Below are 26,912 nucleotides of genomic sequence, written 5' to 3'. Positions count from 1 at the left end.
TTTGGAAAAAAAAACATATGGAAAGCTACTACAATAGGAACTTCTTTAAATAAATTATATTCATCTATAAATATATTTTTCCTGAAGTTACCAGCAAAAGAGCTACAGTGCCTTTCCTAGACAACAAGTAAAAGCCTAGTGAAATTCATAGGGTACTATATTGCTACCCAATGAGGTCATAAAAACCTCGGCAAACACAACAGACTACTGTGATTATTCTTGGTTGCCTCTCAGAAACTTGATGATAAGACCATGAAGACACCACATACTTAAATCACAGCACAAGGAGAAATCAAGCTAACAATGACTTAAAAGGTTCATTTCTATTTGCTAGATTTCAGAGTACTAGAAGGTGGTATGTGTGCAACTGGGGGAAAAAAAAAACATTAACAATCTTTCCAAGCTGTAAATCCTGTGAGTTAAAATAGTGACTGGCTGGGAAAGATATGCCCACTTGTTCAATAGTGGCATGAATGTTACGGTACTAACCCACCACTTTCTATGTATAGTTAAGGCTCAGTTTACAAGACTGAACTCATACTAGGTTCTCTTAATCAGAACTAGAACCCTTGGCTGGGTAGGTGATAAGTCCCACGGAAGAATTACTATTATTTCACTAAATAGACACAGCACTAAACTGCCTCCCAAGGACTTATCCATATTACCTGTGAATGAATGTGTCTCTCAACACTCATTAGAGAAACATTTTTTTGCAGTAGATAGCAATTAATACAGAGATTCTGATTGATCAATATGCGGAGAAGAGGAGAATGTAAATGCTTGATTTTAAATGAGATATGTTGGTGGAGGCTGCTTGTTCATTCTCAGCCACCCTGACCTAAAATAATTACACAGAAACTGTATTAATAACTGCTTGTCCAATAGCTTATGTGTATTTCTAGATACCTCTTACATCTTAAATTAACTCATTTCTTTTAATCTGTGTATTTCCACAATGCTGTGTCTAACCGGGTAAAGTTCCAGGCGTCTGTCTCCTCTCATGGCTACATGGCATCTATCTGACCCTGCCTATGCTCTCTCTATATTTTTTTTTCAGTCTGGCTATACTCTGCCCTGCTATAGGCCAAGGCAGCTTTATCATTAACCAATAAATGCAACATATATACAGAAGGACATCCCATATCACTTCCCTTTTTCTGTATAAAGAAAAAGGAAGGATTTAAATTTAACATAGTAAAATTATATATACTAAAACAGGTATCAAGCAAAAATTACAGTTATAATATTTATATCTACTTTATCTTTCATCATACTTAAGCAAAATTATAATTATACGTATTCTTCAAGTCCATCAAAGACTCCATACAGAAGGATATAATATTACCTAGGTAAATAGGAAGTACATTGTAAGCAACTTCCAAAACTCTAGAATTGACAGAGATGTCTCACTGCCTAGACAGTAATCCAAAGTTCTTCTGTAACATTATGGCATCTATCTTCAATCTACAGGCCCATAGTACCTGGCAGATTTTTCATGAAGCAGAAAATTTGAAGATCTCTTATGATTTGTCCTGGCAAAGTTAATCAGTTGCTTTCTGCTGTGTCCTGGAACATGTCTCATGAAGCAGGAACTCCAGAGGGCCATCTAACATTTAGACAAGTTCGGCAGTCATTTTTCTGTGGGTGGGTCCTTTCATGTCTGGTTCATTTTGTAGTAGGAGGCTTCTTTTATATTCCTGGCCGCCCAGACCCAAAATAATCCCACAGAAACTATGTATTAATTGTAATACTGTTTGGCCAATAGCTTAAGCATATTTCTAGATAGCTCTTACACCTTTAATGAACATATTTCTATTATTTTATATTTTACCACAAGGCTCATGGTTTACTGGTAAGGTTTCAACATCTGTCTCCTTTCGCAGCTACATGGCGTCTCTCTCGACTTAGCCTACTCTCTATATATCTTTTCCAGCTTGGCTATATTCTCTTAATCCAATGGCCAAAAGGAACTTTTTTATTAACCAATGGCAATAAGACATATTCATAGCATGCAGAGGGAAATTCCACATCACCTCCTCTTTTATGTCTAAATAAAAAGACATATTTTAACTTTAACATAGTAAAATTACATATAGTAAAACAGGTATCAAGCAAGAATTGCAGTTACAATATTTATATCTAATTTATCTTTTATCATAAACTAAGAAAAAGTATAATTATAACTATCTATTTTTCAACTCCATCAAAGACTCCAGAAGGATATAATATTACCTAAGTTAACAGGAAGTGCATTGTAAACAACTTCCAAAACTCTAAAATTGACAGAGACATCTTACTGCCTGGACAGTCACCCAAAGTTCTTTTGTAACATTGGGGCATCCATCTTCAGCCTATTGGCCCATAGTATCTGGCAGACTCTCTCTCTCTCTCTCTCTCTATATATATATATATATATATATATATATATATATATATATATATATCAGATTATGTTGACAGATTTTGTATGTTGAACCATCCCTGCATTCTGGGATGAAGCCGACTTGATCATGGTGGATGATGGTTCTGATGTTTTCTTGAATTTGACTTGCCAGTATTTTTTTAGTACTTTTGCATCAATGTTCATGACTGAGATTAGTCTGTAATTCTCTTTCTTAATAATGTCTTTGTAGCCTCATAAAAAGAGTTTGGCAATGTTTCTTCTGTTTCTAAATGCCCTTCAACTGAAGAATGGATAAGGAAAATGTGGTACATTTACACAATGGAGTTCTACACAGCAGAAAAAAATGGATGGAACTAGAAAACATTATTTTGGGTCAGGTGACCCAGACACAGAAATACAATTATCACATGTACTCACTCATAAGTGGTTTTAAAACATAAAGCAAAGGAAACCAGTACAGAAATCACAATCTCAGAGAACCTAGACAACAATGAGGCCCCTAAGAGAGAAATACATAGATCTATTCCACATGGGTAGTATAAAAAGACAAGATCTCCTGAGTAAATTGGGAACATGGGGACCTTGGGGGAGGGTTGAAGGGGAGGGGAGAGGCAGGAAAGGGAGTAGAGAAAAATGTAGAGCTCAACAAAAGCCAATGAAAAAGAAAAAGAAAGAAAAAGTGCTAAGTGGCATGGCTAGGACTAGGGCTGCTTTGCCTTTTGGCTCTGCCCAGTCCAACAACGGTAGTCTGTTCACTGTCAGTTCTGTGAGCCATTCTTTCTGCCCCAGCTCCAGGGACACAGTGGGTACACTTCAGCATCAATTAACCTGTAGCACTCTGTTCACAAACCCCATTCAAGTGTTTGGCCTCCTAAAAGATCCAGAGTTCCTGCTGGTGCTGCTGGAACCAGGAAATGATCATTTCTTACGCTGAGTCAATAAGCCTTTTCTTAAAGGAGCCGCAGCACTCCTGCTCATTGCCAACAAACAAAGCCCATCTGAAACAATGAGGCTACCAAGAGACTGTGTTTGGCTCTGGTTTTGGTGGGTCTAGAAGCCATCTATTTTTAAAGATTTTTTTTTTTTTAGGTCTTATGTGGATCCATGCCCAACCAATCTGTTGGAGGAGGCTACTTGTTCATTCCTGGCTGCCCAGACGCAAAATAATTAGTATAGAAACTATACTAATTAAACAACTGCTTGGTCAACAGTTTTTAAATATTTCTCACTACCTCTTACATATTAAATTAACCCATTTCTATTAATCTGTGTATCACCACAATGCTGTGGCTTACCGGATAAGTCTGTCTGACTCTCTGATTCTGCCCCCCACCTCTCTCTCTCTCTCTCTCTCTCTCTCTCTCTCTCTATATATATATATATATATATATATATATATATATATATATTTCAGTCTGGCTATACTTTGTCCTGCTATAGGCTAAGACAGCTTTATTTATTAACCAATAAAAGCAACAAATATAAAGAAGGACATCCCATATCAGAGACATGTATCTCATAACCCTTCCCCTCATTGCTTAGGGCTTATAAGACCCAGAGGAAGTATATAACTGCAGCAAAGCAGTGTTTGTAGAACACAACAGAAATATTGTACACTTGAACTCATACTGGCAGGGTGTGCATACACAAGATGTGTATGAGATCAAGTCATCAAAAACCCCAGCACAAATATGAGGGGGCCTCATGAAGTTCCACACCAAGCTAAAAATCAACTGACAATTGATGCCTGCTGGGAGAGGGGAAGTCAGTTTTCATCTGGGAAGTAGCCCCTGAGAGGCTAGCCATGATAAAATAGATGAACCTATACAAATACATTGGCTTAGTGATTGGATGTAGCATGAATTCTAACATTTCTTAATAATAAAAACTCGGAGTCAGCTATCAGGGGGAGAAAACAGAATATTAGAGAAGCAGAGGGACCAGTAGCTAGAGTTCTTACCTCTACAAATTCCCAGACCTCAAGGAAGATCCTGTCCTCAGACAGCCTCCTCAGACTAACTGCCTAGACTACAGCCTCAGTCTTCAGACTGCTGTGTCATACTGTACTGAGCTCCTGTCTTATCCTGCCTTATATTCCTCTTTCTGTGTATCCATATCACTCCTCTTCCACCTTCCTAGTGCTTAAATTAAAGGCATGTGATCTTAAGTGCTGGGATCTCCTTTGTTTGAGCTCTGTTTATCTTTTAGACTGGATGAATTTCATGTAGCCCAGAGTAGCTTTGAACTAACAGAGATCTGCCTCAGTCTCTTGAGTCCTGGGATTAAAGGTGTGTGCTACCACTGCCTGGCCTCTAGTGACTTAGCTCTGCACTCTGATCTTCAGTCAAGCTTTATTTGTTAATAAAACAAAAACAAAATATCACCACAACTGGGGGAAGGGAGAGGGCCTATGACATTGGGAAAGAAAAAATGTTTGGAGGGTTAAGGGTATAATTGCACAGCAGGAAATGATGAGAAGATTTGGTAAAACTTTGTCTTAAGGTTTCCATTGCTATGAAGAAACACCATGATCTTCACAACTCACAAATGAAAATATTAATTAGTGCTGGCTTAAAGTTCAGAGGTTAATCCATTATCATCATGGTGGGAAGCATGGTAGCACACAGGCAGACATGGTGCTGGAGAGGTAGCTGTGAGTTCTATATCTGGGTCTGAAGGCAACAGGATAAAAATGTGAGCTATTTGGTCTACCTTGAGCTTCTGAAACTTCAAAGCCTACCCTAGTACATACTTCCTCCAACAAGTAAACTCCTAATAATGCCACTCCCTATGAGTGTGTGAGGGCTGTTTTCATTCAAGCCATTATATTATATGCATGCTAAAAATCCTGAAATAGTAGAAAAGGCGTTGGAAAGATGGCTCAGTGGTTAAGAGCACTGGCTGCTCTTCCAGAGGTCCTGAGTTCAATTCCAAACAATCATCAATAATGAGAAATGGTGCCCTCTTCTGGCCTGCAGGCATACATGCAGGCAAAACTGCTATATATTACTATATATAGTAAATAAATCAAGTCTTAAATAAAAAAGTACTCTATCTGCCTGGTGGTGGTAGTGCACACCTTTAATCCCAGCACTTAGAAGGCAGAGACAGGCAAATCTCTGTGAGTTCGAGGACAGCCTGGTCTACAGAGGTAGTGTCAGAATAGGCTCCAAAGATACACAGACAAACCCTGTCTCAAGAAACAAAACAAAATAAAACAAAAACAAGAAAGAAAAAGCATAAAGCAATAAAACAAACTAAAATAAAAATAATTATAAGAGGATAACATAAAGTTAGAATTTGAATTGGGGTTCTGGGTGGAGTTTGAGGAACATGAGATGTGAATACAATAAAGATATATTGTATACATATATGAAATTTTTAAAGAATAAATAATAACAAACTTAAAAATCCAGATTGTGTTCTTTACAAGAATATTTCCATCTGGTTAATTAGAGTGTAGTTTGTCAAACAATAACAGAGTGCTTGTTACTGGAGTAATGATAAAAAGAATGGAAAAGAATGATTTGAACTCAGAGCACTAAGGAGAGATGATGTTGGTCTTTGTTTCAAAACATCAACAGTGACTTGCCTATAGCCAAAGAATAAAGTAATTAAATATAATTACCTAATTTATAAACACTAGTTTTTTTGATGAAGAGCATTTTGCCTGCTTTATGCCCTCAGATTTATTCTTTAATATATTTGTCAGTTAAATTCTGAAAGGAAAGGTGGTTACTATGTTAGGTAAAAATTATCTCAGTATTAACTGAACTTGTCAGGTGATTTACATCCATTCTGTATTGAAATCCTACATGCAACGGATTTTCAGAAATTTATTCCCTTTTTACATAAACAACTTGAAATTTTCTCAAGTTCATAAAACTGTTACATGAGAGAGATTGGCTCAGAATTTCTTTCAAATTGATACCTTTGCGTTTTTCCAAGCCTGAAGCAAAATCTGTGTCATTCATTTTCTGCTCATTACATCAAAATGTATTTCTGGTAAAAATATGCATGCCTTTAAACTCAAAATACTGCTTTGAAAAACAGGGCCCAAGAAATAAGCAGTAAAATATTAAGTGTAAATAAACATAGAGACCAGGGGAGGAAGATGTTTTCACATAAGTTTTTAATTTTTTACTTGGTTTATGTGGTAATACAATTAAAATTTGGATTCACCCTATCCACATGTGCCTCCTGTAGTTTCTCCTCAACAAATGTCAATTCCTTTTCTGCTTCATCTGTTAATTCTCTGGGACTATTCATGTCTTTATCACCATCAAAGGTTTTGTTTAAATGAATTATTAGATCAGGTGTTATCCCAATAGCCGGTCATTGACTGGAAATGTCTCCTAACAGTCTTTGAAAGTCATTAAGAGTCTGCAACTGGTCTCTCATAATTTGTGTCTTTTGTGCTCTAATTTTCTGTAAACCTATTTTATAACCCTGGTAATTGACAGAATCTCCTCTCTGTATTTTTTCAGGAGCAATTTGTAATCCCCATTTTAGCAAAACTTTTTTTACTTCTTCAAACATTTTTTTCTAAGGTATCTTTACTCAGCAAAATGCCATCCATGTAATAGTAATTTGTAGATTAAGAAAAATTTTTAAATATTATTTCCAGTGGCTGACTTACAAAGTATTGGCAAAGGGTGGGGCTTGAATCCTGTTCCAAGCATTTAAGGCTACTTTGTAACAAAGGGACTAGATTTGTTCATTGTAAAGAGCTTGAACCTGTGGGTCAGCATAAGTGCCCTCACCAAGAATTTGATTTTGGGAAGTTTTTAGTACTCTTGTTTTCCCCTACTGTTCTAAAATTTTAGCCTCTTCCCTGAAATAATGTTTAAACATCAATTGAGGCCCTTCATCCAGGACTACTGAAACTAACTGAAGCCCATGTCTTTATCATTTCCCTAACAAATGCCAAATGTAAGCCATAAGTTACAACAGCTTGCTTAAATTCTTTTAGATCATTCATTCCTATAGGTATCCATCTACCTTCCTTGAATCCTTTTGGGTCTTTAGAACTTGACACTTTGTCAGAGTAGATTACAGGGTAGGAAGCTAAAACCCTGGGTAAGCCATCTCTGATAGCTACTGGTGATGTTGAATTTTGTCCTTGTGCCTTCTTTCCCTGTTCATCATTGCCTCAATAATTTCAAATCTTTTTACTACTGTCTTTTGTAAAGCCTGGATTTCCTGGCCTGTATATATTTCTAGTGATTTCATTGAGGCACCTAGACTCTGATCCTCATTCTGCACATGTGATTCCAACGTCTAAAGTTTTTCCTTTAAAGATAACACTTCAACCCTGGACATTATTTGGATAGCGTGCAGATTGCCATCCTGGAGAGATACTCTATCTGCTAGCCTATCATAACTTTTTAACAAATTTTGATTGTCAAATTCAAAAGAATGAAATTTTTAGATAATTTCTCAGTACTCTTAGACATGTATTCAATTTTGTCTGTCAAATTAATGTTACTCTTTTCAATGGTATTTTTTCAGGTATCTTTGATTTTTGATGACATTAATCCTGTCAGCTAGCTGTTCATTATTAGTCTGTAAGGACTGTATCATTTCTAAAAGTGCCCCATTCTTGGCTTTGTTAACAAACCATTTTCTTAAGGATTTAATATGTAGAAAAAAACTGAGTTCCAATATCCTATAAATGGATGTATCACAATAATCACATAAGCCTTACAGAATACAATTCATAGTATTAGCAAAAAAGTTACTAAAAGTTTCAATGATAATGTAGCCTGCCATTATATAACTTTCAAGTTTATTGATTTTACCAGTTACCTGTTATGCGATCCAGTAATTTGTTTTAGGTGTAATAATCTTTATTGTCCAGCAGGTGTCGTGGTTGCCAAGTCGTGACTAGCAGCGATGCAACTGGTGGTGACATGAACAGTCCTGAGGTGCTTTAGTTTCCTGGCTTAGAGCTGGTTAAATACGGAAAATTATGCTTTACTTGACAAATTAAAAGCAATTAAATCAACTCCATACACGGAGAAAGAAGCTTAGAACTCATGAGCACAAACAGGAAGCTGCACAAATCGCCATGCGGCAAGGAACATGGCAGTAAAGGAGGTGATCTTCAAGAGTTTGGGAAATTTCCAAGTTGTCTCACACAGTTAGCTCTGCTGTGGCAAAGGTTTTACAAAAAATAAAAATAAATAAAAAAATTAAAAATTAAAAAAAAACCCACTTAGGTAAAAGCAACTTTCAGGGCTGTGGATAGGTTATCCACCCAGTAGGTATGGAGTCTGAATCCACTTGGGGTGCCGGATGAAGAAGGATGCTTAAAAGAAATCCCACACTAGCTCAGACTTGAGTATAATAGAGGGTTATTTATTTAAGGGTAGATTCACAGGTCACAATCCTCTGCTGGAACAGGGAACAGCAACAGAATCCCACAGCTGGAAGAGACCAAACACCCAAGTGGGCACATAACTTAAAAGCTACTGGCCGTAGGAATTTCTACAGCATCCTCTGGCATGACACAAGACAAGGAACCTCTAAATCTCTAAATATGCCATCAAGTTCATTTTCTCTTGGCCATCTACTCCTGGGCATGTGGCTTACCCATAAGACTAGTTTGTTTCACCAATACAACTTTTTTGCAGGAAACTAGATTTTCATTTGTAGTTGGTTATCAACTGGACATAGCTTCTGGGTTAGGGTACAGATATGTGTCCACTTCTTTTAGGTCTTGAACCCCATCTGTTGCAGACCCCTGTGGGCCTCGTGCATACTGCCTCAGTCTCTGTGATCCCATTGATTTAGAGGGACTTATTTCCTTGGTGTCCTTTATTCTTTCTGACTCTTACGCAATTCGTGCCTCATCTTCTGTGGGGTTGTTGTACTACTGCAAATTGGCACCAAGCGTGGTCAAATAAATCCACGTAAAACCTGAGAAAGCTTAAAACAGAATTCTAGACACACACACACACACAAAAAAAAAAAAGTTAAGCAATTTCTTGGGTGGGCTCTGTTTGCTAGAAGCAAGCAGAGACACGATTCTTTTAAGAGAATGGAGAATGTTTCCTGACTCAGCAGTAGCAGCAAAAACCAGGCAGTTTCAAAATGGTGGCTTCCTGGTTTACCAGCATAAATGGCTATGAATCTTTTGGGAGGTTGGACTATGGAGCACTTGAATGGGGTTTGTGGGCCCAGGTGCTTGTATGCCCGCTTGGGGTCAGGAAGAAAGTAGCTGAAAACATGCCTGCAACTCAGCACTCCCCTCCAATCTGGGCAGGAAGCAGAATCATGTCTGCTAGGAGTGTACAGGCAGGAAAGCATGGTGGATTCTCAATATCATACACAGAGATATTTTCAGGCCAGGCATTGTGCTGCATGGCAGATTAGGTTTTACACAAATAAAAATGATTTATATGCTGCACAATGCTTCCCAGAGTTGAGGCAATCTCCCACTGGGCAGTCTCAGAGGCAGTATACATGCTTCCTCCATGTTGAACTGGACTGAGTGAACAGGCAAGGCCCTGTTGGCCCTATCCATGCCTGCTTAGTATTTAAAAAAGAAAAAAAAAGCGGTTTTGGTCAGAAAAGGATTGCAGATATGCAATAAAGACTAATCCAGATAAAAAGACCTCTAAATGGGTCACAGTGTGGGATAAATGTATGTAGGCTTGGGAAAGAGAAGAAAAAGAGTACAGGTAGTCATAAAAAGAAGTAAATGGTTTTTTAAAAAGTAAAACAAAGTCGTTAAAAAGATGAACTTGTAGAAAAAGTAATAGGAATAATGAAAAATAAGCCATATAAAGATGGAATATACACAGAGATTCTGGATTATGTTTATTACTGTGTTTTCTTTGAATTGTTTGACTGCAGAGAGACATTTGATTCTGGCAACTTCTAAGCTAAACCAACATCTATGTTTTAAAGGTTTCTTTACTTCAAAATTTGAGTCTAAGGATATGTTGCTTTGGAAATGAAGTTCTTCTTTTGTTTCCACAGAAGATGAGAACCTTTGGAATTCTTTCAAACTAATGTGGATTGATGAACCAAAAGACCCTAGAAGGTCACTGTGAACACCCCAAAAAATATTTCAGCCAGCAACAAGCAGGGAAGTTTGGAGAGAACTATGACCAAATTCCCCAAATGATTGTTTGTAAATATTAGTTTACATTTAAAGAGAATATGCTATAGAGATTTGCGTTGGTGTGGATCTTGGTTTATTGATAAAAATTTAAGATCGATTTTGTTATATGTATATTTCTGCTCTTGATTAAGGTATTGTGTTTGTGCAGCTCATTTAAATGTATGATTAAGAAATATAGGTTAACAGATAATTATCTACAATAGTCAAGTGTATGGTCATGTTAGGTTTTCTAGATAGATGGAGATATATTTCAGTTATATAGGTATTCTTCAAGTCTTTCAGAGACCGTCAGAATATGGCACTTAAAGTATTTAACAACTTAGGACTTTTCATGACACATCTGCCTGGAAGCACTAATCTACTACATGAGGATGATGAGCAACAAAGAGGCTCCGTATGGAGTTGGTTAGCCATTTGGGCAAGAAACTGCTCTTACCTGGACTGCTTGGTGTTATGCTGTATGAACTGGAATGCAGGACTCACAGAGAAATGACTGCTGAACTTGCCTAAAGAAGGTAAGATGGTCCTCTGGGGTTCCAGCTACATGAAAGTGTCTGCCAAGCTTTCTACAGGACACATAAGAAAGTAACTGACAAATTGCCAATATAGGTGAACATGTCTTTGAAATGTCCTGCTTCCTGGAAAAGTCTGCTGGATATTATGGGTCTGTAGGCTGAAGATGGATGCCTCAACATTACAGAAGAACTTTGAGTGACTATCCAGGCAGCAAAATGTCTCTGTCAATTCTAGAATTTTGAAAGCTGCTTACAATGCACTTCCTATTTACTTAGGTAATATTATATCATTCTGGAGTTTTTTATGGAGTTGAAGAATAGATACAGTCATAGTTTTCCTTGTTTATGATATAAGATAAAGTAGATATAATATTGTAACTGTAATTCTTGATTGATACCTGTTTTGTTATATATAACTTTACTATGTTAAAGTTAAAACCTTCCTTCTTATTTAAACAGAAAAGGGGGAGGAGATGTGGGATTCCCCTCTGTATGCTGTGAATACCATTGATTAATAACATTCTTCCAGAATGTTGGCCACCAGTATCAACTCATAGCCCTGCAATCTGAAGCAAGTGGCATTGATGTCTTTACCCCCATGGCCAAAAACATGTTCTTCTATATGTAGTTATCTCTGATATTAGACTTAGTTACAATGAGCCATCATTAAATAAGCATGCAGAAAAACTCAATCAATAAAGAATATTGTTAAAGTTCTTATTTGCCCAAGAAAATAAATAAATATTATATTCATTTCTAGGAATCTTGATGCTACATGTTGTCTATTTTCTGCAATGTTCAATACAACCTTATTCTGCTTCTAGAAGCAGAGGACTGTAGTGAATGATTTCCATATTCTTGGTTGGCCATCTGCTATGCCTAGGTGACTGATTTTTATTCCAACCTTATCCGAGAGACTCTATGGCCAATTATGAGAAATTTACTTTGGCAGTTCATAGTGCTTACTATGTTGGTAACAGGCACTACTACTAAGTTCCCTGATGAATACATAGTTGTGGTTCATTATTGAAGTTATACCTTGCTTTTCAAAGGGCTAAACATCATTTCTGGTAAATCCATTATTTCCAGAATTTTTGCCAGGCGGTTTTCCATGACTCATCATTTGTTTTCCTGTCTCTTTATCCACTTTGTTTTTTATTGCAAATTTTCCTTAACATTTTTCTTATTAATTATCTCACAGAATATATTTTTATTATTATGCTTCACTTCCCCAGTTCCTCCCAGATCCCTTCCACTTCCCTATCTACCCTACTTCATGATTTTTATCTCTCTAAAACATCAAACATTAAACAGCAAAATATACAAATAAAACAAGACAAAAAAAATGCCAAAAGAAAATAAAAAATCCCTACCAGAACAAACAAAACATGGAGTTCATTTTGTTGTTGTTTCTGTTGACCAGCTACTCCTGGCCATGAGATTTGCCATAAGTGTGGTTGATATGCCCAGTGACACTCCATTGGTGAAAACTGATTTCCCCTTTCCAAGCATGTATCAAGTATGAATAGCTTCTTGTTTAGGGGGCCTCGTTTCTACTTCCCTCCCTCAGTGTTGAGAACCTGTCTGGCTTTTATCTATGAAGGTTTTATACATGCTGCCAAAGTCTCTGAGAGCTCATACGTTCATTAGACTTGATGTGTCTGAAAAATGCTGTTTCCTTGTAGTTGTCTACCACCTCTGTTAGTAAGATTTAACACCTTTCTCATCTCAGTTTTAGAGGAAACAATTTCAGTTTTCTAATCATCAGTATGTTTGCTATTAATTTGTCATATTTAGCTTTTATTTTGTTTAGGCATGCTTTTTCTATTCTTAATTACTTCAGGGCTTTTATTATGAAGGGTTCTTGCATTTTCTCAGGTTTTCTTTGCAGATATTGAAATAATCATATGCTTCTCATTGTTTCTTCTGCTTATGTGCTGTAATATGTTCACAGATTTGCAAACACTGTGAATTATTGTAACCCTGTAATGAAACCAACTTGTATGCTCTTTCCAAAGCATTGCTGGATTCAGTTTGCAATAAGTTTATTAAGGATGTTTGCATTAATAATCATCAATAATACTGGTGAATAGTTTTCTCTTTCCCCATGTATGTAGCCAGTTTGGTAATCCAGGTAAGTTCTGGCATCATGGAATGATTTCTGTAGTTTTTCTTCCCTTTCTGTTGTATAGCACAGTTTCTGGTAAAAACTCAATGGAGTATTCATTCATTTTCCTAGGATTTTCTTTGTTTGGGCTCACTACAGCTTCAATCTCAGAGTTTGTTATAGAACTGATTAGATTTATATGTCCTTTAAGTTAAATTTTGTCAAGTCATATATAGTTAGAAACTTTTCCAATTAGATTTTCTTACAATAAACTGGAATATGAGTTTAATATTATGTGTATGACAGATTATATATAATATATTCTGGAGAGTAACTTGGATTTAGTGGTATTTGTGGGATTTTTGTTTATCCAGATATTTATTTATTTTTATTTTATGTGTATGGGTATTTGGCCTGTATGTATCTCTATTTACCACTTAAGTGCCACAGAGTCCAGAAGAAAGCATCAGATCCCATAGAACTGGAATCAGAGATAGTTGTAAGCTTCCTGTGGATGTTGGGAATCAAACTCAGGTTCTATGGAAAAGCAGACTGTGGAACCATGACTCCAGTCCTGGTTTTATTTTGATGCATCTAATTTTATTAATTTGCCTATTTTGTTTATTTCTTTCTTTTTCACTTTCTTTTTGTGATTTTAATTCATAGTTTGCCAATATTACCTACCATTTCAGATAACCAATATTGTTTTGTTGATATTTTAATTTATTTTATTAACTCTATTTACTGTTAACTCTAGTATTTATTTATTTCATTCCATTACCTGTATTTCCTTATCTAACTTTCTGAAATGAATCATTTGATCCCATGATTTTTCCTCAGACCCACTGGTTCAAAGTATCAATCACTATATGTTCATGTAGTTTCTGTAAATTCTCTTACAATTGTTTTCTGGTTTCAGTCAGTTATGATCCAGAATGATATGGAAATCATTTTTGTTGCTTTGTCTTGTTAAATATACTCCACTGTTTACACCTGTAAGAATGGCCAAGATCAAAAACACTGATGACAACTTATGCTAGAGAGGTTATGGGGTAAAGGGAACACTCCTGCATTGCTAGTGGGAGTGCAAGCTGGTACAACCCCTTTGGATGTCAGTGTGGCGATTTCTTAGAAAATTAGGAAAAAAACCTTCCTCAAGGCCCAGGAATACCACTTTTGTGTATATGTCCAAAGTATACTCATTCATGACACAAGGACATGTGCTCAACTATGTTCATAGCAGCATTGTTTGTTATAGTCAGAACCTAGAGACAACCTAAATGCCCCTTGACCGAAGAATGGATAAGGAAAATGTGGTACATTTACACAATAAAGTCCTACCAGGAGAAAAAAATAACAACATCTTGAAATTTGCAGGAAATGAATGGAACTAGAAGACATCATATTGAGTGAGGTAACCTAGACCCAGAAAGACAATTACTATAGGTAATTGTACAACAATTATCATAGCTGTACAGCCAGCACATTAAGTAATCAAAAATAGAAATAGAATGAACACTCCCAAACTTCTATGAAACTAGTATCCAGTCTAAGACCCAAATCACACATAAGTGATTTTTAAACATAAAGCAAAGAGAATCAGCCTACAAATCACAATCCCAGAGAACCTAGACAAAAATGATGACCTTAAGAAAGACATACATGGATCCAATCTACATGGGAAGTATAAAAATACAAGATCTTCTGAGTAAACTGGGAGCATGGGGACCATGAGAGAGGGTTGAATAGGAGGGGTGAGGCAGGGAGTGGAGCAGAGGAAAATATATAGCTCAATAAAATAAAATAAAAAAAGAATATTGAAGAGGAATATTTTTTAAACCTGCATTCCATTAAACTGGGAAACATAAAAGAAATGGATTCTTTTTCTAAATTCAGACAAACTATAAAAATTTACCCAAAAAATCAACTACCTAGACAGACCCATAACAAAAATGAAAATGAAATAGTAATAAAAAATTTATGTTAAAATAAAAAGGTCCAGGACCAGATGTATTCACAGCATATTAGCTATTTTAAAAAGTTGTACAACCAGCACATTAAGTAATCAAAAAATAGAAATAGAATGAACACTCCCAAACTTCTATGAAACCAGTATCCAGTCTAAGACCCAAATCAGATAAAAAATCACATCAAAAACAAAAGAGAAAATATAAGTCAGTATCTATAATCAACATAAACTTTAAAAAATCAATATAAGACTTGCAAACAGAATGTAGACATGCATTAAAAAGATTATTCATCATAACTGAGATTACTCCATCCCTAAAATACAGGAACATGGAACACCAGTGAATAAATGCATCAAACTACATAAATAGACTTTTAAAAAGACAAAAATATCATGATTAGCTCAATAGACACAAAAAAGCCATTGACAAAATCCAACATATCTTTATGAACGAAGTCCTAAAGAATGTAGGGTTAGAAACACATACCTCAACATATTAAAAGTCATATGTCAGATACCCATAGACAACATCACCGTAAATGGAAAAAATCTTGACTCAGTCCCTCAAGTCAAAAATGAGAAAGGGTTGTCCTTTGTTCCCACTTATTTTCAATATTATATTTAAGGTAGTAGCTGGAGCAATTGAACTAATGCAGGAAATTAAAGGGATACAAATAAAAAAGTACAAATATCCCTATTTTCAGATCCAAAAATTGCTAGAAGACACAATTTAAAAATCAGCTGTGGTAAGACACAGAATCACCTACAAAAATTAAATTCTTTTATTTTTTTGTATACACCAACAAAAACATACTGAGAAGAAGGTCAGGGACACAGTACCATTCAATGGTAGCATCAAAATAAATAAAACACCTAGGAACAAATATTACCAGGGAAAAGAAGGATCTCTACAGTGAACCTTAAATCAGTTAAAGAAATAAAGGTACTAATAAGTGGAAAGACATCCAATGCTTACAGATTGGTAGAATTAATAGTGTAAAATGACATTTCTAACAAAAGCTATTTTCAAAATCAATGCAATCACACTTAGAAACCAATTACATATAGAGGAAATAGAAAAATAATCATAAAATTCGTATGCAAACCACAAGAGACAAAACAATTCTAAACAAAAAGAACAAGACTAGAAGGCTTGGCATTCCAGATCTTAATTTATATTGCATAGCCATAGTAATAAGAACATCATGGTATTGGCAACAACAGACATGGAGTTAAATGGACCAAAATCAAAGATTCACATTTGAATGAATGTAGGTTCAGCTTCTTGCTATCTGCCAAAGAAACCAGAAACATAATGTGAAGAAAAGAAAGCATCTTCAACAAATTGTTGAAGGGAACTAGATGTCCACATGCAGATGAATGAAAATAGGCCCATATCTATCAATAATTTAACAAAAAATGAATTAAAGACCTATATCTAAAACCTCAAGCACTGAAATGGCTAGAAGTACATATGGACATTACCCTGTATGATATCGGTATAGGAAAGAGATTCCTGGCTAGGATTCCAATTGCTCAAGCATTAAGGCTAACTGTTGTCAAGTGGGACCTCATGAACTTAGAAGCTACTGCAGAGCGAAAAAAAGGAAAAAAAAAAACAAGCAATTGAGTCACAAGAAAGCCCACATAAAGGGAGATAATCTTGATAATTATACATCTGACAGAGACTTTTTATCCAGAATATTCAAAGAACTAAAAAAAGCCGTCAAAATTGAAAAATTAACCATTTGAAAAATGAGCCTGGGATCTGAATAGAGGATTCTCAACAGAAGGAAAAATGAGTAGGAAATACCTCAAAACGATAATGATGTCTGAAAACACCATAAGGAATCATACTATTAACTATATACAGAAAAATGCAATACGATGTAATTACATGTAAATCATTTTAATGAATATTTTCTTTCTGGGCTGATGGTGCTGCCTCAAAGATTCAAATACTAACAAAAACCCCAGTATCAAACATGAGGAGCCCTCCTTGAGTTGTTGGCCAAGGCTGTTCAAGAAACTCTTAAAGCATACAGCCTATTGCTGCTGCCCTTGGTTACACCACAGAGCTGGAAGGTAAGTCCCTATTGTGAAAGACACGAGGCATTTCAGAAACAGAGCCCATTGGAGCCGCCCCCCACAGAACTTATATGAAAGCCCCCTTCCTGAGTACTAGTTTTTGTGGTACTAGAAGGTGCCATGCAAGCTTCCAAAGGAAGGAGACAACATGTAGTACTACAAAGCTATCATGCCTATGAACCATTATCAGTGAACAGCATGGCACAATAACCCTAAGAAGGCAGTAATGATATGTGTACCTTGGCAGTAACTAATAGCTCTCTAAGTGAGAGACCATGTCTGGTACTAAAAACCTAGCTAACTACTCCGTGTTAATGAAGTCATGACAACTGGAGGATAATGTAAAAACCACTATTATTCTAACCTAGCATAATTCCTAACAACAATCTATAAATATTTGTCCGTATACTCACATATAAGTGTAGTCTTTGCCCCTCATTAAGTTAACTATTCTTTGTAACAGGTAGAGATCATTACAGAAAACGACCACCAATTAAAATACAGAGTTGTGGAGCCCAGTCCCAAAGGATACAATCACCAAGCATTCACAGAGTGTTAGTATCTAAAATTCATTTAGTAGTTTTTAAAAACTGAAATAAAAACACTATTAAAAATGGAATACAGAAATAAGCAGAAAGTTCTCAAATGATGAAACACATATACTAAGAAACACTGAATGTTCAACATCCTTAAATATCAGGTAAATGAAAATCAAACTACTTTGATATTTCTTCTTATCGCGGTCAGAGTAAGCACGATTAATAAATCATGGTAGCACATGCTAGCAATGATGCAGAGAAAGGGGAACAGTAATTCATTGTTGGTAGAAGTACAAACTTGTCCAGGCACTTCAGAAATCACTGTGCTTATTCCTTACCAAGCTAAAATAGATCTACCATAAGACTAATCTATACCACTCTTGGGATAATACTCAAAGGCTACTACATCCTACTACAGAGACACTTGATTATCTATCATCCTTAATGCCATATTCATAATATTCAGATATTGAAAAAATCGCAGATGTCCCTTAAATGATTAATGTATAATGAAAATGTGGTATATTTTCAGAATGGAATATTATTCAGCTGTTAAGAAAAATGAAATTATTAAGTTCACAGAAAAAATGGATAATGCAAAAAACAATCAACATAAGTGAGGCAATATAGACTCCCCCAAACAAATACTGCATGTTTTCTTCTAAGTATGGGTGTTATCTTTTATGCTTTCAACATTTGTGCTGTAACCTGAATAACCATAGAGGTTAGGTACCTAGTATGGTCCTACAGGGAAGAGAGAATCTTGCAAGGAGGGGGAAATAGAATATATTACTATGTAAAGAAAAAAGAATTAGAATATATAAATGAAATTGGGAGAAGTTGGGGGAGAAAATACAAGGAGTATGGGGAGGAACAATTAACACTGAAGGATATTTGATAACTTATCTCTATAAGTTTTTAAAAGTATGTACATAATATGTAAGTATTATAGGGTCACCAAAAAAATAGGAAATAATCCTCCAATTAGACACCGTAGGCTACCAAGTAAGGCATCTAGTGCCAGGAATGGATAAAATCTTGTTAAGTCATTGACCAAAGAGTCTCTATGTAAACTACCAAACATCATAAGCTATTGACAAGACAATATGCTGCAGGAGGGTTTACAGCTAGTAACTACTCGCCTACCGGGGCGTGACCTCATAGACTACCCGGATGCAGAAGTGCCTCCTCCCCTTTTCTCCCCACCATGGGATCAATTTTGCTTGCTCGGTATGTTTTGGATCTCATCCTCCTTCATCGTTCAACAGAGAATCCTGATTTGTAAGTTTTACCCTTTATTAAATGCCTATTTCTTAGTTCTGAGCTAGTATGGGATTTCGTTTTAAGCATCCAATCTCTCAACCATCAACATTACGTGACTTTCCACAATATATAGTAAGGCCTTACTACTAAAGACAACACTTACTTATGTCATGGAACACGGAGAAAGCGAGCTGATTCCTAATTAAAAGCGTCACCTCTACTGATTTGCACTCATGGTACTGGAAGTTACTTTGCATAGTTCTGGAAGGTACTCTGCTGCCAGAGGAGAAAGGCAACCATCAATATCACCCAGCTACAAACACTGAGACTGACAGCAATGACATGTTTGCATAAATACTGCAGGTAATCACTCAGTTTTGGTACTTTTAAAGTTCCAAACAATTGTTTAATATGTATTCTCTGTTCCAGAGTTAGCCTCTCTGTTTGAAGATATGCTACCAGAGGGTTTGGGCCTTGTTCACAACCCCCACATTTTCTACTGTGCAACTTCACCGAAACTTCTGTACACTGAAAATGGAAATTTCTAATGCTCCAAACTAACTTCACCAAATAATTTACAATTGTCTTGTGTCTGAAATCTCTAGTACTTAATATTAACTTTTTTACTTGTCTTCATGTCATTTCTCAACCTCTTATTTGTAGTCATTACTAGGCTCTAAAGCTCTCTTGGGGGCTGATTGAATTGGGCTTGGGGGGTCCAAAGAACAGATTCTAAACTCAGCTTTGGAGAAAATAATGACACAATGGGAGAGTGAATAAGTTTCTTATAATTTATTCGTTCATACATTGAGTGATCAAGTTTGTGTCAATTGATGTTAAAACAACAAATAAAACAATACATTTAATTAGGAATTTATCACTGTGTTTGTTTCACCAGAATGTGACATTACATTTCCCTAAGAATCACTTTTACAATTTCATGTTACCTTATGCAACAGTAAACAGAAATTTGTGGAATATTTTCAATTGGTTTTTAAAGTTACAGAACTCTTTAGTTGTAAAATTGAAATGCAACAATGAATGTGTCAAGCATAATATCAAGAAACGAAGATTGTGAAACAAATCAACTTTCCATTAATGGAACATTTGCAATTCACCAAAGCAATTATACATATCATTTACTCATTGTATGACGGAAAAAAAAGATAATATATGCTTTATTCCTGCGACCCATAAACCCTCTACTACATAGAAGACTGATTTTTTTTTTTCAAACAGGAAATGAAAGCTCAACCTTGGTTGCAGCTATGTGTGAGAGGAGCTGCAGCATATGCACTTGGGATAATCGCTGGCTGGGTCCAAGGCTGGAGATGTCTGCTCTTCTCGCTCCATTTGATCTTTAAGAGCTTCTTCATATGGAGTAGGAAAGAAGCTAGGAACAGTGTCATTGATGGTAGCCCAAACTTCTAGCACTTTCATTTTGCTGGTTTCTACATGGGACCGGGAACCCCAGAGGAAATCATATCTTGGGGATTTACCCCCAGACACCTTACGGATCTCAAGGTAATTTTGCTCAACCAGATCTTTGGTGATGAGTTTTCGGGGCTCCCCAAAGATCAAGTGCTTCTTCTCTGCATATACTCCTAACACACTCAGGAATTGCCAGACCTCTTCCTCAGTGGCACGATGGCCTTTTGTGAATATCAGTCCCAAGATGGTCATCAGGAGACCCATCTTTGGCAGCCCTCTCTTGCCACTTAAAATTTCAGCAGTGGAGAGACCTAGCTTGCTGACAATGGCATAGAACTGACTATCTGGATTGATTTTCTTCAATCGCATTGCAAAGAGCATTTCCATGCGAGAAGAAGATTTCCTGAGGATGTCAGAAAACTGCTTTTTGTATTTCTTGCTGATCACTTTCAGCATATCATCTTCTGTAAACTGCCCACTCTTCTGAAACTTCTCCAGCAGGAACTCTACCAACATATTAACCTTCTTGGTAAGAGGATCTATGCATATCGGCTGAGTGAGGGCATGTGGACTTCCCCCAACAACATGGACATCAGAAGCCCCACTATCTAGATCAGAGCCTGTGCAGGATACACCTGCCACAGGAGAGGCAGGAAACGCAGCTCCCTGAGAAGTGCATGCCTTAGAAGAGCTTGGGGAATTAGCTTGGCCAACAGGAGGAGATGCTGATTCTTTCACTACAGTTGGTTGAGCACCCTTGGGACGTGGGCTAGCACCATGTGCTTGATGACCTTTGCCATGAGAGTGGCCTTTACTCCTGTTGCTCCTAGGCATGATAACAGGAGTCAAAGACCACAGTCAGGACTGTAGTCAGGAGAACTGCTAAAGCAGGAACCTGTAGAAATAGAAAGAAAAAGGGTGAGCATCATATCACAAAGTGTACTTTTGCTTTTAGGACGTCCTCCTTCACTGCTTCCCTGGGGGGGCAACATACTGTGTTCCTTTTCTCTTGTTAGCTTCGTCAGGTCTCCTGTCTTCCTGGTCAGCTTGTTTCCAGAGAACCCTGCAAAAGAAATTAGAGTTTGTTAGACTGCTCTATGAAGGCCCAGTTCAGGGATTCCTAGAGTGAGACCAAAGGCTGTTCCCCATGAGTAAGAATCAAATGTTCATTCTTGACATTCCATTTACATGGATACAAAATGTACCCATAGTTGGTAAAGTATGAATACCCACTTCTTTCTGTTACTCTGAAGTTCACACTACATTCATTCCCTGAGAGACCAGTTCAGAATGATAATGGCCTAGGGTCCTAACTTCAGTGTTCCAGAACCCTGAAGACAAATGAAGGGTGGGGCCTGTGTAATCTCCTTTCTAGGAGGATGACTGATAGTTTAAGGGGATTAACAATGGTTAAGAATTGCCACTGGTTTAATTCAGGTCATCCCCCAAGACATACAACAGCTCTTAGATACCTCCCTTACTTGATCAGAGACCTTACCTTTCAGAGGAGGGCCTTGCCTCTGTAGGTTGGAGAAACAGAAGTAAGAGTCATCTTCTTCCTGTTCCCCTCCCCCACCCTTTTCTAGTTCTTGGAATAGAGCCCCAAGAGTGGTCAGTTCCATTGTTCCAAGGAGGGGTGGGGGACAGTTCCCTGGGGAAAAATGATTTTTTTTTTCTTGGTGATTTTTCAAGGGGCTAGGATACCATTTAAGTGAGACTATTGGGGAATTAAAGATCCCATTTCCACCAGAGTCCTCAATACTGAAGGAAAATGAAAGATTTATAAGCCTAAGATTCATGCCTACCATCTACCATAAATTATGGATTGGTTTGGCTCTAGGTGCTGCTTTCCTGCAGCTGCCTCCTGCCATTGATTATCCTTTTTCTCTCCCTTCTGGGAGAGAGGGAGGGAGCACAGTCTGAGTGGACTTCGGAATAAAGAAAAGTAACAACAAAAGAAAAAAAATAAAAAAATAAAGAAAAAAAAAATTAAAAAATAGACAAAAATAAAATTTTATAAGAAGTTAAAAATATTATGGATTGGGCTCTAGGAGTTCAATTTTCTTTTGGGGATGGAGCCCCAAGTCATTGAAAATTTTTCTTTCCATTCCTTTAAGGAATGGCTACATAGCTCAGGCTGGCCTGGAACTCCTGATCATCATTCCTCAGCTTCTAGAAACAAGATTTAACACTAATGCATCATAATGCTTGCTTGTTACAAATTTTATAATTAGATATTATTTTTATTTTAATTTTGAGGCAGTTTCCAGCTATGCAGCCCAATATAGCCTCAGACTTGCTGTATAACTCATATAACTCAGAGTAACCTCAACCTGACAACCTCCCTCTGCTTCTTGAGTGCTGGAACTGCAGGCCGGTACATCTAAGCTCTTATCTTGATTATATATATATATAGGTATTCAACTGCTTCCCTACTGAAATCCCTAAGGATTTAAAGCCAACCACCCAGACTAAAGGTCTAATCCTTAAGAGTGCTGATATGAAATACTGTATGCTTAATTTGACCACTTCTGCCTCAACTGCTTGTTGTAGGTAAGTCAACATGAGAAGAAGATAGGCACCTGTTGAGTCCTTTGTTATTTGAGGCGTGGTGTCCCTCTGTCCTTATGTGGCATCTCTGTAATGACTGCTGGCAGGGCCTGGAAGTATAATCTTTTCTGATATGAAATCATTTCTATCCTCCAAACATGGTGTTCAGCAATACTACCAAATGGAAAGGTGAAGGTTCTTCTAGACCTGGCATCCATGGTTGGGTCTTATGTTATTTGGCATTAAGTTATGTTCAAAATTTGAGTCATGAGTTTCCACTCATATCAGGTGTAGTTAGAATAATTGGTATTCTCGATTCATACTTGTCGGTATATTTTATTAAAATGAGAATAAATGAACAACGAGTAAACATCCTTTAAACACCCTTTATGTGTTTGGTAGCATAATCTCTCAACTCTCAAGGCATGAAAAGTTTTCTTGTTGTCAGTTCTGTCATTTGCTTCTGTAGGCTTCAGACCTGCTACGGCTATAGGTCCATCCATACTCAGGATCTAGTTCTATATAGATTTAATGGCACTGCTCTTAGTTGTTAATATTTCTTTTATTTACTCCACAATATTTTCATGGTTGATTTCAGTCATGGAAGTATCCTCATAAGGGAGCATATCATCATTATAGTCAATAATGTGAAACAGTGAATATGTGAAAAATTAAGACTTGTTGACATCTTTATAATATTCTCAAATATAGCAAATGAGAAATATACATGCCTAAGGTAGCTGTATTTCTCTCCTGTTATATCAATGTGATTTTATATCTGCTGCAATAAGAAATTTTACATTTCTATTTAGTTTTATCTTTTATATATTTCTAATATTATTGATATTTTGAAAGGTGTATATTCCATCAGATGTTTTAAGTAGTTACTGTCATTAATTGATTTACTAACACTCTAAAAGTTATTTTTGATTTCTATTTACTCCTGCATATGATCACATTTGTTTTTAACCTCTAAGGGAGCACTGGCTTCCAATGTGTAGTATTCTCTTATGTGAATTCACCTACTTGCTCTTATTTTGAACATCTACAAAACAACTCAATGCAAATTATTTTCTCATGTTACTGTTAAACACTTGAACTTATAGAAGATATTTTATTCTCTGTGAATAAGATATCTTAAATACAGTTATTAGTGTATTGTCATCTTCTCTTTGAATAAAGGGAAACTGACCTACTAAAACGGTTGAGTGATTATAATTACATAATTTCCCTTCCCTTCCTCCCTCCAAACCCTCCAATAATCCTTTCCTTCTTTTTCTTCAAATTCATGGCTATATATATATTTTGCCTAAGTCCTAAGTGCAGCCTTCTCAGTCTGTATAATGGTATTAGTGTGTATGTTTTCAGGGCTGACCATTTGATATGGGATAACCAAGTAGTATGCTCTTCTCTGGACAAGACTAATTCCCCTGCTATCAACATTCCTCATTTTCCTGTAGTTCTTTAATGTAAGTTTGGGAACTCATACACTTTCCTTACTCCACTTAAGCATGTGTGTTGGTGTTGTACTTTTTTCACTCATGTTTAGGAAGTCATGTCACTGACATTTTATGTTTATGATGTCAAAAATTAAAATAATTAAAAAATAGTTAAATTTTTCAATATTTACATATGATATGGAAGTAGATAAATGAAATGGCAATTTTTTCATATCTTCATATTTGATGTGATAGGCCTGTAAACCAGGCTTGTCTGGAACATTTTTCAATGTTTGTCAGATGACTTATTAATTATACAAACTACAGTTCATTGGATTTCTGTTCCTCTAGACACTCTCTTATTTCCCCTGATTTTGACTTTATCACATAGATAACATTATAACATTCTGAAAATATGTGAAACCTTCTGGCATTTCAGAATGTCTTTATAGTTAGAAATTTATTTTGAAATAATGTTTCATGGTATATTTTTAATTTAACTTTTTACAATTTCATATATGAGTACTTTTTTACATTATTTTCTCCCCTCTTTTCATATCTAAAATTTATTACTTATTTTTCATTGGCACACATATGTACACACATTTTTATGTATTTTGTGTTAGGACTACAGTTTGAGATTCTCTTTATGTTGAAGTTTTTATTTTTCTATAGAATTTTATACTCATTTATATTGGTCATTTAACTTCTATTTATGTATTTAGAGTAATTAAATATTTCAATGAAAATATTCCTAAATGTTTAGAGTTATACAGAGGATGGAATAATAAGTCCAGTTATCTGACATTCCTCATCATGTAGCCATATTCTTATGAGAACAATAATGTTCATGTAAAAGTTTCTTAAAAGTAGTTGCACTTTACAGGCTATTGCTGTCTGAGTTTTTGTCTTGCCCAGTTTCCATAGTCATTAAGCCCCAAAGAAATCACACATAGGTCTACATTAATCATAAACTGATTTGCCCATTAGCTCTGGCTTCTTAATAACTCTTATAACTTACATTAGCTTACTATTCTTATCTGTGTTAACCACAAGACTCAGTACCTTTTTCAGTGGGTCACGTCTCGCTTCTTCTTTGTCTGGACAGGACTGCAGAGGGAACTCTTCTCAGAGTTATCCTGTTCTCACTGATCCACCTCTACTTCCTGGCTGGTTGTCCCACCTATACTTCCTGCCTGAACACCTGTCAATCAGTGTTTATTTAAAACATAATTGACAGAATATAGACAATTGTCCCACATCAGACAATCTTTTGTAAAGTACTTAATATGTGTTATTTTTGTCATAATGTCATAAATTACTTTTATTTATTTATATCTTGAGGAGTACAAGATATTAATTTCTTAATTATAAAATTCCTTTCAGTTTGTTACTGGAAATTCTTTGGGAAGACTCTTCATGTCTGTTCATTTATCACCTTGCCATACTGATAATATGTTGTTACAGCATTCCATTATTGATATTAAATCATTTATACAAACAAGATTCATGCCTTTTTAGTTTAGTGATGTACTTTTATCAATATTTATTTATATTTCTTTTTATCATAACTCTGCTTATTTCTGTGCCCCAAACTTATTAAGTTGCTTGGTTTTGGTTTATTGTTGTTGTTGTTTTGTTTTGTTTTTTGGCGTTCAGTTTTTTTGAATTTTTTTGTATATCCTAGAGACAAGCCCTCTGTCAAATGTATAATAGTAAAGTTTTTTTTCTATTCTGTGGATTGCATTTTCACTCAAGTGAAGGTGTCCTTTGCTGTACAGAATATGTATGCATGAAATTCTGAAACAATAAAATATAAAAAATGTTTTGTATTCTGCTTTGGAGAAAGCTCCATGAGCTGTTAAGAAAGTATATTATTTTTTTAGCTTTACAATGTAATTTTTTTAGTTTAATTGATCTATAGCACAGCTAAACTTTGTTTCTTTTCTGAGTGTATATATGGATGGACTGTCTATTGATGAAAATTACATCTTGACATGAGCCAGAACATTTGTATTGGAATATATATGTCCCTTTATGAAGAATAGTGTTACTTTCATGAAATTGAAGAGACCAACATTCATTCCTGATATATTTAAATCCATTGTGCCCTTTTAGTAAATTGTCACCTTTTTATAAACAACTTTAGTTATTCTGACTACATTTTTTTACTAGGTTTGATTTGAAGTCTTCTTTTTCAGGTAAGACCATCACTAATTTGACTTTCATTCTGATTCCTTTTGTTTGAATATTTGTTTCCAGTTTTCCATTTTTGGTTTTTATACAACTTTGTAGATAAGTTGAGTTTCACGCAGAAACCACGGTTTTATTTCTTATCAGTCAGTATGTGTCCTTGGATGAGAGAATTAATGCCATTTACCCTCAAGGTTATTTCAATCCATCTACTAATTTTTGTTTCCTCCACCCCTATGTTTTCCTTTTCTCTTATTTATTTATGTATGTATGTATTTAATTA

The 26,912-nt window shown here is 35.9% G+C and overlaps 1 protein-coding gene across 1 annotated transcript; it reads right to left on the bottom strand.

Annotated features, from left to right (window-relative positions):
• Positions 1–20,282: 20,282 nt before the first annotated feature.
• Positions 20,283–21,281, bottom strand: LOC121443658 (melanoma-associated antigen B4-like). The gene has a single exon (XM_041645473.1). The coding sequence runs from the start codon at positions 21,279–21,281 to the stop codon at positions 20,283–20,285; it is 999 nt and encodes a 332-aa protein (XP_041501407.1).
• Between the last annotated feature and the right edge of the window lie 5,631 nt (positions 21,282–26,912).

The sequence above is a fragment of the Microtus oregoni genome, unplaced genomic scaffold (genome assembly GCF_018167655.1).
Source record: "Microtus oregoni isolate MIOR12 unplaced genomic scaffold, Mior012 000111F_ref0000342, whole genome shotgun sequence".
NCBI classification, from domain to species: Eukaryota; Metazoa; Chordata; class Mammalia; order Rodentia; family Cricetidae; genus Microtus; species Microtus oregoni.
Note: the sequence above shows the minus strand (reverse complement) of the source record. Positions and strands in the feature narration are given on the sequence as shown.